Source organism: Maylandia zebra, linkage group LG8 (genome assembly GCF_041146795.1).
Source record: "Maylandia zebra isolate NMK-2024a linkage group LG8, Mzebra_GT3a, whole genome shotgun sequence".
Classification (NCBI taxonomy): domain Eukaryota; kingdom Metazoa; phylum Chordata; class Actinopteri; order Cichliformes; family Cichlidae; genus Maylandia; species Maylandia zebra.
This window is the reverse complement of record NC_135174.1, coordinates 18,992,631-19,007,522: the sequence shown is the minus strand read 5'-3', so window position 1 is coordinate 19,007,522 and position 14,892 is coordinate 18,992,631. Positions and strand designations below refer to the sequence as shown.

Sequence of the window (14,892 nt, the reverse complement as noted above, 5' to 3'; positions counted from 1 at the left end):
ATTTTGAGCGGGTGTGAAAGTAACCTTAACTGCTTCAAAGAAAGTCTACATATCATGTCTCAAGGCGAGAGGTCCACCCAGGGCAGAATGTTCCTAATAAAGAAAAAAAAACTTTCCATGCAAGTGGAAAATATGCTAACCGGGTGGAAAAAAAATCCTTCCTGAGACACCTGTTATGACTCCTTGACAAAAGAAGAATTTGAGCACTGTGGGTGTTTATAACATGAAGGCAGCCGAGGGACTCCAGAACCCATTTCAAATAGACACACAGCTTCTGAGGATTTCAGTGCTTCCCCCCCCCCCCCCCCCCTTGCTAGAAGTATTTGCTCCACCTTTCAGTGCAGACAGCATGGGGCCCTGCTCTTGGACGCCTCGAAAATCCCATCCGAAAAGGAGCAGCTGCCTCGAGACCTTTACACCCTCAAACATCATGTGATCCCATAGTAGTGACACCGTAAACGGCCCCCTTGGCCATTTAGAGAGAGAAAATCCCTTTCCATCTACTGCAGTCTAAGCTCACTCAGTGATGGGAGGGAGCAGAGGGAGAAAAAAAAGAAAAAAGAAATTGTTTTGAACAAAATGTCCTCAGCCAGTAACCTCAGCTTTTAAAACCTACTGGTGTCGCTCGGCATAAGAGCAATCCCAGCTATGCCATGTATTCCACTAATGTATGGTCAGCATGTGTTATATAACATGTTTTACAAGAGGCTGCCGGTGGCACTTTGGTTAAACGCCACTCTTAACTAAAAGCCACAGTTTTTCAATTTCATACCTTCCAATTTGAGACTAATAGCAGCATTTATTTATTCAGCTTAAATGAAATCATATTCAAATTAGAAGAATTAAGCCGCTGAATACAATATTTGTATTCAGAGGGTATCGGAGTCCTAGAGTCCCCCCTCGACAACTAATACCTCCAGATCTCTCCGGCTTAACGCGTTCAAACTGTTGAGGCAGATCACACAAGTCGGGAACATTGTGTTGTTTACATTCCTGAGGATGGAGCCCCCACTGTTGTTTCCCATCAAGGGAAATATGAGAGCTTCCAAAGTACTTTGAGAGTTCTCTAACCCGAGTGACTCATGAGCTCCTCTCTCACCTCCCCAAAAAACAAGCCAAGTAGATTATTTACATGAGGCAATAATTCAAGATTTGCTCCTCTAAGTCTCTTACACAGAGGGCAAGGCGAGCCCATTTACCCAATCCCTCTTCATTCGCCTTTGATGTTAGCCTATCTCGATAAGACCGGATGAGTGCCCTAAAATCCCCGTCGAGTGATTTCACAGGAAGAACAAGTCTCTGTTAATCAATGGCTAGATTGGATCTGGATTCTCGGGAGTGGTCCGCCTGAAAGTCCTCCCGAGTGTTTGAGTGCACACCGGGGTAATTCATCGCTAATGATCACCGCGGCACCTTCTCTCCTACACGCCGTTCGTCCTCGTTTAATTGCCTCGTTCACGTTTAAACAGCTTACAAATCACAAGGACAGGCAGGGAAACATGATCAAACGGCCTCTATCGCTAATCAGGGGAGGGCAAAGGAAGAAGTGAGCGGACTGGGGCTTCTTTGCTGGCTCTCCTTGGGGATTAGGCAGGAGGAGGGTTGTACAGGAACAGTAAATTATCTCTGCTTCAAGTATAGCAGGCAGGTATATTTAAACAGGCAGATCCATCTTCTCTCTATCTGACAGAAACAGAGAGGGGCCAATGCAGCTAAAAGGCTTTGGTAATCCCAGTTTCAACACGGGCATCTGGAGTGGAGACAGGTTCCACCATTGATTAGATTCCCCAATCAGTGTGTGTGCATCCCACACCAGCCTTCCTTGGTAGTCTGGAGGCAGTACGAGGCCTGATGCACAGTAATTGTTTCCATAGGTCAGGCGGAGGAAAAACAGCTCGGGGACATGATGAAAGGGAGATGGAAAGGGTGAGGAATATTGTTGTTTTTCCCCCCCAATTAAATTGTTTGTCAAACCCTTCACAAAGGGTTACGCAGTTTATCTGTTTAAAATCAATACGCTCGTCTCAGTGTGAAAGCTTGTCCCGACACAAGACAGGCCCATTAATTATTCTGTTCTGTGTGCTATCGCTGGGCTGCTCAAGGTTGAGCCTTATCTTTTCTTATTTCAAATCAATAATTATCTTCTACCATGCTCGCGCTCCCTCTCAGAAATAGATGTGCTTTTCATTCAGTGCCTGTAGAGTCTCTCTCTCTCACTCCCTCTCTGTGTAGCAACCGGTGAGGAACGCAGAATGAATAGGACATTCTTATCAGAGGAACATTAGGGCAGGATGGGAATAGATGGCGAAGAATGAGGCATATAAAAGTACTGAACACAAATGAGTCATGATTCAAACAGCCACAGAGGCCTTGTTCCCGTCCTCTGACATCTTCTAATAGACTACAGTAAGGGATGAATGTTGATTTGTACAAAAGCATTAAAGTATCGGCATCGCTCGGGTATCTCAATCCACTGGGGCAAATCCCTTTTTAGCTAAGAAAACCTTCCTCGAGTACCTCGGTGCAAAAGAAAGAAAGAAAAAGTAGTGCCACATCTTCTCTGCAGTGACACTTTTTGCATCACAGACTGGATACACAATTAATGACTGCACAATTACATGGTCATAATGGGTGAGTAATTGCATTAGAATGCAGAAACGACAACTGTGCGTCCCTTTAATAATGGGCCAATCCAGCTTCAGCAGCAGCAGCAGCCCATTTGTTGGCATTAGCTGAGGACTGCTGTTTGTACTTAATTAGGCTGCACTCAAGGATTAGGCGGTGGGGGCAAAATCTGGTCATGGAGTATGAGTTCATATTATTTCCTCTAAAATGTCACAGGTTTTTGGCTTCGCGCTGCAGAGGGTGGCGTTGTTTGTCACACTGTACTGCGTGGATGTGGGAAAGGGAGTGTGAGAGTGTGTGTGAGGAAATGAAAGGGAGAGAGAGAGAGAGGGACACACTGAGGGAGAGAGGAGTGGGAAGAGGGAGTGTGTAAGCAAGGATGGGGCTTCTGGTGCTCTCTTGAGGATTGAGATTTGAAGCCGGAGCACAAAGCCTTTGAGACATTCCCCTTATCTTGGAGGTTGATACCAGGATCTCAGTGATTCAGAGCGCTCTGTGTGAATAATTCCACCAACACCCCCTACTGCGGGGACCATATGGCCCAGTGTGAACTTTAAATACACGGGGAGTGCTGCTGCTGCTCACCAGTCAGGCCTCCCATCTCTACCCCCGCACAGGCTAGGTGTAGAGAAATGATCGGCACAGATAGTGCACTAACTAGCCTTCATGTTAAAAAAAAAAAAAAAAAAAAAAAAAGGGCTGCTGCCATCAGTGGCTTTTTCCTGTGTGGCTGCTGGGGGATCAAAGATGACTAAAAATAGCCCTGAGCATGCTTTTCTGAACTGAACATGCTGTATGTACTGGCTGAGACGCCCACATTTTAATTATAAAACGCTCTTTAAAAGCGGGGAGTTGGAGGGAGACGAGGTGAGGAGGGGGTAGCAGCGCCCACATGCACAGAGATGTAGATTGTGTTTGTTACGCCCCCTTTGACTTGTGATGTTTCCTTCTGGCACCACCTGCTGGCAGTGGCCATCAACAAGCGAGAGAGAGAGTGGAAGAGAGGAATTCAAAGCTCCAACGAGGACAAGCCTTAATTGTGATTGCATCAGCCATCTCTCATAATGCAGCATGTATGCTTTTAAATGCAGAGAAATCAAGCGGCTGCACAGCACGCTGACAAATTTCATCACACAGAAAGCACCAACACGGGAACAAGGAGACCCTGCGCTGTTTTTTTCCCCCCTTTCTTTCCAGTATTTGAAAAGTTTTCCTCTTTTATAATTCACAAGGTCTACATTCGCATTTCTTACAGCTGAGTACGGCTCTGGCGAGCACGTCAGATTCACGCAAGCGTCCCAAATTGCCAGATTCACGGTTATCAATAAAACATCAAGAGCAGCGCGCCTGGTCGCTGAACGTGTTTCTGATGTCTCAATTACCGGTTGAGTGCCATTAATCTCTGCTCTCTCGCTTTGGCTCAGAGGTCGGCTGATGGATGCAGGCCCGTGACCTTTGTCCTCGGCAGCGGGGGGGAGCCGGACGTGCTGACCCCTGTAGCTGCCAGCAGAGGTGAGTTTAAGTACTGTAGTACAGCACTCAGCGTTACCAGACAAGGGAGCTGGGAAATAAAAGGATTGGTGGGTGGGGGGTGTGTAATGTGTCTACACACTCAGTCAAGCATGAGTACATCCAGTGAAGTGGCACCATGGCAAGCACATGCAGCTCCTGCACACATGCATGTGAGCAGACACAAACACACAAACACACAACAAGCAGGAGTGTCTGTCCTTATGACACCACAAGGATAGCTCCACAGGGGAAGGGAGGGGGGGTTGTCTAGCACTCACGATTCACTTCATTATATATTAAAAACATAAAAAATAGAAAGAGAGGAGAAGAGTCAAGTGTGTTTACAGAGCAGAATCTATCACACACACGAACCCGGGAGCCGAAGTGTTTAGCATGTACTCAGCGAGAGAGGCCTTTGTTGTTTTTTCCCCCAGTAAGCAGATTGAGCTGCATAGCAGCAGGGGTGTGTAAGATGTACACAGACAGCAGGGTGTGTTAGTGGAGAGGCACCTCCACTGATCTCCTGTGTCGTGTGATGATGTGTGTGTGATGTGTGTCTCAATCCAGCGCTGATCCCCCTGAGTCAGCCCTGTCAGTGATATGAGCCTCCCACCCTCCTCCTCCCCCCCACCCTCCCCTATCCTTCGCCATCCGGAATGCTAATAACAGCCAGCCACTAACACTGCATTCCTGAATTATTCATGCAGCAGAGGGTCACACGGCATAATGAGGAGTTTACTCTCATTCTGGATGCGATTGTGATGCTGCTAATCTGCATTTAGCACAGAGAAACAGAGAAAAGGAGGGAGACGGGGTAGGTGGTGGTGGTGGGGGGCTGGGGGAGAGGATAGGATGAGCACTGATGAACTTAATTGCTGTGAGCAAACAACTACTGAAAAGAGTCACGCCATCATCCAGAGATGAGAAAGTAAACAATTAATTATCATTGGACAGAGGGAGTCATAAAACAAATGTTTGAACAGCACTAATATTCAGGAGCCAGCTGATTCCCCCCACCGCCGCCGCCACCACCCCTCTGAGGTGACAATACTCTCACAGTAAAAAATGACACGCTCATTTGATACACTAATAATTATTAGCGCTAATATGATTCACTTAACACTCCCAAGAGGGTTTGGGTAGATATTATATTATGAAATGCTGCATGTCCCACATTATAATCTCCTGCAGAAAGAGGCGTGTTTTCATTATGTTGACATGTTGTTTCCTATGGAGACTTCTTTTTTAGGGGGGTAGAAACAGCAGGTTACTGTTGCCCCCTGCTGGTCATATAGGGTGCATGCCCCATATTCTGCAAAGTAATAACATATTAAAAAGAATTTTGCTGCCAAGAAATAAGTGACAAGGTTAAAATATAAATATTCGCCACGTGCTAATGAGACGAATACTGCAAATGATCAGAATCAAATATTTTAAAAAAGCAAACACTACAAAGAAAAATTAGACATGACCTAAGTAAAGAACACAACTTTATTTTGAATTTAGTAATCTTTGGGTTCATCTGGTCACAACACAAAGTCAAACGTACCCCAAATCTTGGCACATGACAAAGAGCCTTTAAAAATCCTGCAGGAATCAAACTCATATTTGAATCCACACGATGGCAGCAACAGCTGCAAAAAGTCAGAGGGAACTACAGTTACGACAGTTACCCACTGAAACTCTGAATTTAACATGTCTAAGCAGGCAGAGAGGAAGTCTCACGCAGCTCTTTGGTTAGTTGGTTTCCTCTCATACCTCGATTTCAAAACAACCAGAGGCTTCGCCTGAAAAACCAGCATCTGCTGAAAGCAGACCCTCTCAACCGCAGCTCACTAACCACAAAAAAATATAAAAATATATATTTTATATTTATAATATATAAGAAAATATAATGTGAACAAACAGTACAGTATTTTGCATTTACTCCAGCCTGACAGACTAACCACCACACTGTGAAACCAGGAATAAAATACAGGTACCGGCAGAACTCGCAGCTGCTTTTTGAGGAGGAGAGACTGATGCTGTCACTCATACAAGATAATAGCACTGCTTAAGATTGCATCATGTAAAAATTAACTACAGGTATATTATAGTTTGAGGGCTTTGATGCATTACAAAGGAGAAAGAAAGGATGCAGCAGTTGGCAAAGGTGAAAAGAAAAGAAGCATTATGAAACAACAGAAAGGTCACGCCCAGCAGTGAACCGGGGCTTGTGGTTAAATGGAATGTAGCAGGAAGTTTGGGTTGTTTTTCAGTATGGCAGATTTCCCCGCCACCCCCCACCCAAATCAGAGCAGCAAATAATGATTGTTTTCATTCAAATTCCTGCATCTCTCGATTATTTTTTCAGTTAAGTTGATCAAAATTTTGTTGCAAAAAACATTAAATATCTTAAAATGTCAGAAGGTTAAGTGCTAGATGGAGTTGAGGTCTTGCAATTTTCAAAATAACAGTCTAAGAACAAAAACGTGTTTAATTTACTGCGACAGAAAACAAAAGAAAACAGCAAAAGTCAGTGAATTTTGGTGCCTAATCCATTACTGAATCACTAAGAATACGCGGCTGAATCTTGTTACACCAAAAATAAGTCCCCAGCCAGTACTAACATGGATGTAGATAGTTTCTACTGTCCAGCAGGCAATTTCTCAGCAACAACAGGATTATATGGGCTCTGCTGTGACTAGATAATTGAATTCAGGCATGGCCACAGCGCACTGCATCCAATGATCTCTCTCCCACCAGGGTGATGGGAGGAAAAAATGAATCGTGTTACACTCTGTAGATTCGGTAGCGCAACAATGGTGTTAGTTGACTGGACTTGTAAGTCCTTTTTAGTAATGAAGTTATTTGTCACAACACTTCAGCGGACTTCTTCTTCTTCTTCCGTAAGCCAATGACTTTGCACGTGACTTCTTAGCAACCAAACCAAACCTCAAGCAAAGCAGCATTAATAGGTACACTGTGGCACATGCTGCAGCGTCGAAAGTTAACGTTCAGAATGATAAAAATACTGCATGCTTACTCAGATATGCATTGACTGACATGATGACAGGCACGCTGGTGTCTATAGCATTGAGGGGACGTGCATTGAAATGCATTGTGCTGGGAATTAACCAGCAAAGCTGCATGTTAATCCTGCCCTGACCTTGTGCAGAATGTGTAGAGAACAGTGTCTGTGGGGCTAAAGATAACACCGCTGCCTTTGTGCTGAAGGAGAACAACACTGCTGATGATGCTGCTTTGTGCCGCTGCTCCTGCCCAAGGTCACATGTGTCCTTTTGTCAAGTAACAAGACCCGACAAGGTAGTCCATTGTAAAGTACAGATGATCAGATGTACTGATCTGTCTTTAAACTCTAACTGCATCGTTATGGTGCTTCATAGTTTTATAATGCCTTCACAGATTTACTACAGCATGTAACAGCTACACAGTAGGTGGTTTGCAGTAGTGTAGTAAAGTTTATGGACTAATGCAGCCTGGTACGGATAGGCTATGTATCCATTTGCATTATTATTCTACAGTACTGTACAAAAAGTCTCGGGCCACCCTACAATTCAAACGTGCTTCAAACTTGATATTTAAGGCTTTACTGTCATTTCTTTAAGTAATCTTCAGGAATATTTCTCCAGACATTTCGTTGGATACTTGCTGTTTTTCTCTGTCAAGATGATCCCACGCTGCTTCATTAATGTTGAGGTCCAGGTCTGGGGAGGCCAATCCACGACTGATAGTGTTCCACTTTATGTTTTTCTATCCACATATGCTTTTACTACACTTGCAGTGTGGTTGGAAAGATTTTCAGTCCAGTTCATCAGTCATTTAACCTTCAAGACCATCGCTGTTCTTCAGCTACCAGTTGATGGATCAACTGAAGAGCCAAATGCAACTCTCAAGTTCTGTGTCAGCTCTTTCCTGGATGTTTCCTATTTTCTAAGGACTTTCAGATACTGATCACCTGTTGTGGAAAGTTTTGTAGGTCTGCAACTTCTTTTGTCCTCCACTTGTCCAGTTTCCTCACCATATGCCAAATTTTCTTTGGGAATCAACTTGCTGTTCCAAAAATAAAATTTTATGCCTGTGAATGTGTGTTATTCAACTAAAAAAAATGGGAACAAATTATGTTTTTTTTTGTGACTGGTTGCAGTAACAAAGTGGCTAAAGATACTAAATTTAAAATTGGTTCGTTGCCAAGTTGTCTGTTATGTGCAGACTCTACAGTGGTTCAGCCCTTGAGTTAGATGCCTTTTATATATATACTTGATTGAGTTGTATGTCAGTGTTAAATGGCTGAACAAACAACAAGAAAGGGTACAAAAACTGAACTGAATTGGACTCATTGGAAACAGCAGCTTATAGTCACTTATCCTAGAAACATTACAAGAAAGTCTGGCTCCTTGGAAGCAAAATATAAAGAAATGAGGGGTGGCTCAGTAGTTCTGCACAGTCAACGGTAGCAGTCACCAATTTTTGGTTTAAGCTGGTCTTTTGAAAATTTAAACATTATGGTTTTAAACTGGCTAAATGTCTATGGATAGGGTTTGGGAAGCACAATCACAGCATCACAGTATGTTAGCCGATGTAACATCTGCAGTGCAGAAACCCCAAAGCCAGGACCACTGCTCCACTGGAGCTCCCAATACAAATAAATATGGGGGTTATTTTGACATGAGTCAAATTTTCCACTGCTCCGTCACACTGAATCCAATACAAAGTTTACTCAAGACATTAAAACGTCTTAATGGACAACAAAATCATTTTTCTTTGTCTTTGCAAAAGTGCCAACTGTTCAGAATTTGACATCTTTAAGCCATTTTATTGTCAAATTGTTAAAGTAATGCTAGTAACAATTAACTGTACATGTCCAAGTATTCCCACTGGCCTCTCCTCATTTGTTAGTGCCACTATCTGGCTTATCGTACTTAAAACAGACCGTTTTACACAATGAAAATGCCGATTCTGTTTTCATAAAGACTTTTTTTAAAAACTCAACAGGGCACCTTAAACACTGAAGTGCTCCAGTAGTAATGGCCAGCAGATAACTGTTGACTGAGCAGGTTTAAGGTGTGAACGTTGACCAGTGTGATGTAATAAAATTGTCTAAAGGAGCACTTCAGCTCAGGTGACCTGCTACTGGTTAAACGAAAGGCCTTAAAAAGTCATCTGTTGCACTTTTATTGCTAGAGCGAACTGAAAGGCAGCGGGCATTGGGTTACATTTGGTTGCAGAGACACAAATTGCCAATTTAGGACAAAATGAAATGTTGCCGTCAGAAAATATCCATCATGCTTTAAAAATAAAAGAGAGCTGGATTCACAGAAGAGGTTATTCTGTCCCAGTGAATGGCTTTTTTGATTACATTTCAGACTTGGCAGGCAAAGTAAAGTCATAAAAACTCAGAAAACCTGTGATTTTTTTCTATTGCTGCTTGGGTAATTATTAAACATCTCAGTTCACTCACACACTAATAGGCAAACCCATAACAAATGTTTACATATGCTAAATGTGGAACATGTGATTTACCTCTCAGTGTGAAAACTGTTTAATCCTTCAAACTTCAAAGGGAACCCCAACACCTCCCTCTCTCACACCATGTTCTTATTTACAGATGGTGCACATATTTAACATCTTCAAAAAAAAATTCACACAACAAATTCCCTGCAAAGGAACCATCTGTACCTTATCAAACAGAAGGAAAAGGGTGGTGTAAGGTCAGTCAGTGATTAAAGCCTAGTTCTTTGTTTCTACAGAGTGACGGGCTGCAAGCGGGGGCATGCCACAGTGTCTTTGAGGAAGGATATAGTGTTACTGCTTGCAATGTGACGGAGGCGTGTTTACAAGAAACTCACAACTCAGAAAAACCCTTACTAACTTACATTTGCCACAAGGCAATTGTAAATTTAGAGGTTATTTATAGCCTGGCATGGGTTCAGAGCTGGAAAAATGTGGGCGTGTAAAGTTCTGAGGCTGCCAGCTACCCGGGGCCAATGTATGAGTTAGCTATTTTGAGCACAGCTTACAGTGTCAAGATGGTAGTAGTGTGTATGAATGGCTAGTGTATCCCTTATTTGGTTTCACATGTTTTTAACTGTTTGCATTACACAAGCGACTGTAGCGTGGGTTACGAGCGAAGTTTTAACTCACAAGGCTTTGTGTCTGTCTTCTGCGAGGATCTGGTCATTCGGCTTCAGTCCAAACCTTTCAGGAAAGGGCAAGCAAACAAACATTAAGTGTGTTCTGAGCATGCAGGATGATTTAAGGGGAAACAGATGAAGCATTTAGACTTACTTGTCAAGGAAATCTTTGTCCACAACAGCTGAAATGTCGAGCAAGGGATTTCCCATCCCAAAGAGCATGTTTTCACTGTGGGGGAGACAAAAGCATATTGTGTTATGGAGACTCCCACTAACAGGCTCTGCATGAACAGGGGGAACAAACAGTCTGTTGTGATACAGAAAATCATCTGTTTGTGATTTGGTCAATTACACTGGAAGGACCCATAAAGAGCATCTCTTTATGGGAAAATTCAAGCTACAGAAACATAAGCGACTGAAAACTTTTAAGCTTATAGCAGAGTAATTAATGAATGAACTGTTTATGACTCCTGCAGATGATTATTATGCCTTTGATACCTATGTGTCATGCAAACGCTTTAAAATAAGGTTTTCTTAGACTACAGCTACAGATTACCCATTTACCTAAAAGTATGAGGTAATAAGATATCATAGCGGTCAAAGTATACTCCCGAGGACAGAGTATGCTTTCTGAAAGTTAGGTAACAGCTCAGAGCACAGGGAGAAATACTTGGCCTTTCAAGCTCAACATGCCTTTATCCATCTCAACAATAGGTGAGCTCAATGCTTTCAATCAACCCACTGAAAGTCTGGCAGTGATGTTAGCTCATGCTTTAAACAATAAAGTCATAAGAGCAGAAATGCTTACGGTGTAAACAGAGGAGGATAATAATCATGTGGCTCTCACCTTGGAGTTGGCATGTCAGAAACCCCTGCAGCCTAAACTGATTATTACTGAAAGGTCAACAGCTTCCTTCTTTGGTTCAAAGCAGCGTGTTCTTTGACTACAGGAACTGGAGCTGCACTTTGGCCAACCCTGACTGTTGGTGAAAGAAATAGGCGGGCCTTAGCGTCTTTTAGCCATATGATTGGCTGCTGACTCTCCAATGTTGAAAGGCCTTGGATGATGCATTCACAGGCAATGGGAACTCAGCAAAAACGGTGGACCTCTATTACAAACAGAGCACGGCCACATGCATTGTATATAAATATGTATAAATTTCAGTTATGTTTTAATGATTATAATTTTTTTTAAAAATGAACACTCGTTTTTCTAAAAATCTGAAATATTAAAGAATAGTTAGCGAAGGAAACTCTTTACTTTTTCACTTGTAACCTGTCCACAAATGGAATAAAATAAGAATAAATTAATTATTTTCCATCACACATATATCACAGGTATATTGATCCTTTAGATTCAACAATGCTTATAATTTTAGTTCCAAATAGTCTATCCTTGTGCAGAATTCTACTTAAGCCTTTGTCTCAGGAAGTCGAGTAGGTTGTCTAACTATCAGAAGGTTTGTGGATCAATTCTACAGCTACACCATAAATGTATATATTAAGACCCCGGGTTGCTCCTGATATATCTCTGTGAGTGTGTCCACAACTGTTAGATAAGCTATTAATAGGTATAGAAAAATAAATAAAATAAAATAATTAAAATAATAAAATAGCCTGTGTATGTCTTGCATACTGCCTGTTTTTAAGCACAGGATGAAAATAGGCACCTTACTGAAGATAATTTGTGTAGGAACACACCTCATACACTTCCCTTCTGGTTGTATGACTGTACTTCCTGCACTATAAGCTGTTTGTTCTAATTTTTTCTAATTTGTTCTAATTTTTTCAGTGTTGAATATTTAAAGAAAAAACAAAAAAAATCGAAATGAGGATGTTGTCCCCGATTAATATTACTGTGGTTAGGTCCTAAACCGTTGCACCATTTCATTCACATTCCAGTTTCCTTCCAAAGAGCTGAATGATGACTTTTTTTTCTGTCATTTGCCAAATACCTGCAAACTTTTTGGCATCAACTATGCAACATGAGTGTCTTATAGAGTAGTCAGACAGCGTTAACTGCTAAGATTCAGGGTCTGAGCAGTGTTATCTATGGATTTGCTGAGCGCACGGCCTGAAAGATGAAGTTCTGATGGATGAGTAGTTTGTGGTTTTGTAAACAACTGAATCCTTGTTACCATTTCTATGTTAAAAATATGACTCATGTGTGAGATGTATGTAGAAGCAGTGAAATAACTGTTGAATGAGGAATTCTATAAATGACCCATCCAGTGAGTCTGTGAGGACTTGTGGTTAATGGGCTTCTCTCTTCTTGTTCCAAGTTAATCAAAGTTAAATATGTTTGGGCTTGTGGTTATGGTTGCACTGAGAGGTCAAATGCACTGCAAACTAAGAAAACATCAGCAAATTAAAAAAGGCTCACAAAACACAATGCATGTAATTTAGGGGAGACGATAACTTGAAGGAAACATGCATCTTCAGCACTTTATGAATCGTGTGATTAGAACACACATTATTCTTTTTCCTCTGTGCTGTTTTTCCCAATTTATTGTGCTTTGTGTACTTTGTTTTGTTTTTTTCTGCACCTATTCTGTTTTATTCTACTTTGGTTGTATTTTATTCTATTTCTGTGGTGTTTTATTTTACGTCCGTGATGGTTTATTCTACTTCCGTTGTGTTTCAATCTACTTTCATTGTGTTTTACCTTACTTTCCTTGTATTTTATTCCTCTTGTATTGTTTTTTTAATTCTACTTTTGCTGTGTTTTTGCTGCATTCTTCTGTTTGCTCGTATTTTCTTTGTTTGCAGTGCTTTTGAGCCCTCGGGTCTACCACATCCGGTAGTCCCGCTTAAAAAAGATGGTGTGAGTTCACAGCACAAACACAACCTCTGACACAACCGCTAGAATGATGTTATTGTTAATATTGATTATTGCTCTGTGCGTGAATGACAGAGATAATATGTGAGAAAATATGGGCCGAGAAAAAGATATTTGCCCCTGGGTCAATCATAGAGATGATGCATCCTTCAGTGTGACCATTTAAAGGCATGTAACAACCTCTGCATGCCTGTGTGTTTAAATGGGTGTAAAAGCACTGGCTCGGCCCACGTGCCTCAGATATTTATGCTGACATTTAAGTTTTCCTAAGTTTCCATGAACGTAGCACGCTTCACTTCACACCGTGTTCTTTTAATGTCAACAAAACAGATCAGCTGTGTGCGCTGCAATATGTTGAGCCTATACTGATATAAAAAATATAAACAAGAAAATGATAAAAAAAAACATACAAACGTATCCGTTCCCTTTACATGTTTCATATTACTCAATGAAAGTTGCATTTAAAAAGCTTTTGCATTTGTAGCTCCTGCCATTTTTTTTGTGTGAAAATACAGCATTAAATAGCGTCCTCTCAACTTCTTGGCTAACGTTAAAGTTTGTCCCCAGTACCTTTCATTTAAAAACACGATACTCTGCAGATTGCCCACACACGACATTTTTTATGCATGTGTGTGCTTTATTTTTTAAAGGGGCACTTCCAAGCTGGGTAAATGTAGCGGAAATTCTTGTTTTCCAGTCATGTGATGACGAACCCAGCCTTTTCCCGTTAGCTGTGCTCCGTGCTGTTTTAACCGAGCATAAACGCTAACTACAGCGTACACATCCAGCTGATGTAACGTTCAAAGGTTAAGCCGCCCCAGTGCCATCACTGTGCACCTCCCGCTCTCAGTTCACCACGGCAACAGAGACATTAGCATCGATTAACAGCTAGCTGCTAGCTACACCGTACGTCGCATATGTTAACACAAATACTTTCGGGTTGTTACCTTAACGCCGTCTTCCTCCCTGTCAACATGTTCGGTCCTTCCTCGGACATTTTTTAAATCTGCTGCCGGTTGTGCCGTCGCCGTGGAGCCAGGGAAGCTGCTGCTAACTGCTGGAGACGGGATTCAGCTTCCTGCCCCTTCAGATGATGGTGATGATGAAGAAATTAGTCGACAGCATGCAACGACAGAGAAAGAAAAGTAGCAAAAATAAACATAAAAATGAGGGGAGCTAGTTACGGCCCGATCGAGCAGCCACTGTGCATTTGGACAGACATGTGGAAAAAAATTGCTACCTCTCGTTATCGCTTTCCCCCCTTCCTCTGCTCCAACTACTTAACTTCAGCGTCACCGTCATTTTTGGATAGGAGACATAGCATGGATCAAAGTTAACATGCAGACAGCCACAGTAGTATACTAGCTTTGTATTGGAAATCAAAAGTGTCCAACATGGGGCCCTCGGGCCACAAGCTGGCCACCAGAGGATCCCATCCCACACAGGGTTGCTTTGCAAAATGTGGGGTAGTAGTGAAGTCATAAAATCCTCAGTGGTTTCAAATTAAAACACAATTGACAGTTATGTATGTAAATGTAAAATTTCTTTTTGAGGTAGACAAATCGAGTCACAAGAACAAGAATATTGTTTACTTACTTACAAAGCATACATCTGAATGTGTTTCTCTGTTACAAAGTATGAATGTGATTTTATTTTTATTTTATTTTTTTTAACAAATTGTATGAATCAGTGTAACTTAGTTGAGGTGTATAGAATTCAAAGCTTGCCACTTTACTGGGCAAGCTTTGACCTAAAAGGTCTATCCATAACTTATCTCAGGCT

The 14,892-nt window shown here is 41.9% G+C and overlaps 1 protein-coding gene across 3 annotated transcripts in view; it reads right to left on the bottom strand.

Annotated features, from left to right (window-relative positions):
• Window positions 1-14,578, bottom strand: part of adkb (adenosine kinase b) — a 130,648-nt gene extending 116,070 nt beyond the window's left edge. The window contains exons 1-4 of one of the 3 annotated variants that reach the window (XM_012921823.5): window positions 14,351-14,578; window positions 14,058-14,194; window positions 10,426-10,500; window positions 10,282-10,335 (exon numbers count right to left, since the gene is read on the bottom strand). In XM_012921823.5, coding sequence (XP_012777277.1) covers window positions 10,282-10,335; window positions 10,426-10,500; window positions 14,058-14,107 — 179 coding nt within the window. In that variant the 5' untranslated portion in view covers window positions 14,108-14,194; window positions 14,351-14,578. Of the gene's footprint in view, window positions 1-10,281; window positions 10,336-10,425; window positions 10,501-11,118; window positions 11,249-14,057; window positions 14,195-14,350 lie in introns of those variants that run through there. The other 2 variants (XM_004561284.6, XM_004561285.4) reach the window with 2 other exon arrangements.
• Between the last annotated feature and the right edge of the window lie 314 nt (window positions 14,579-14,892).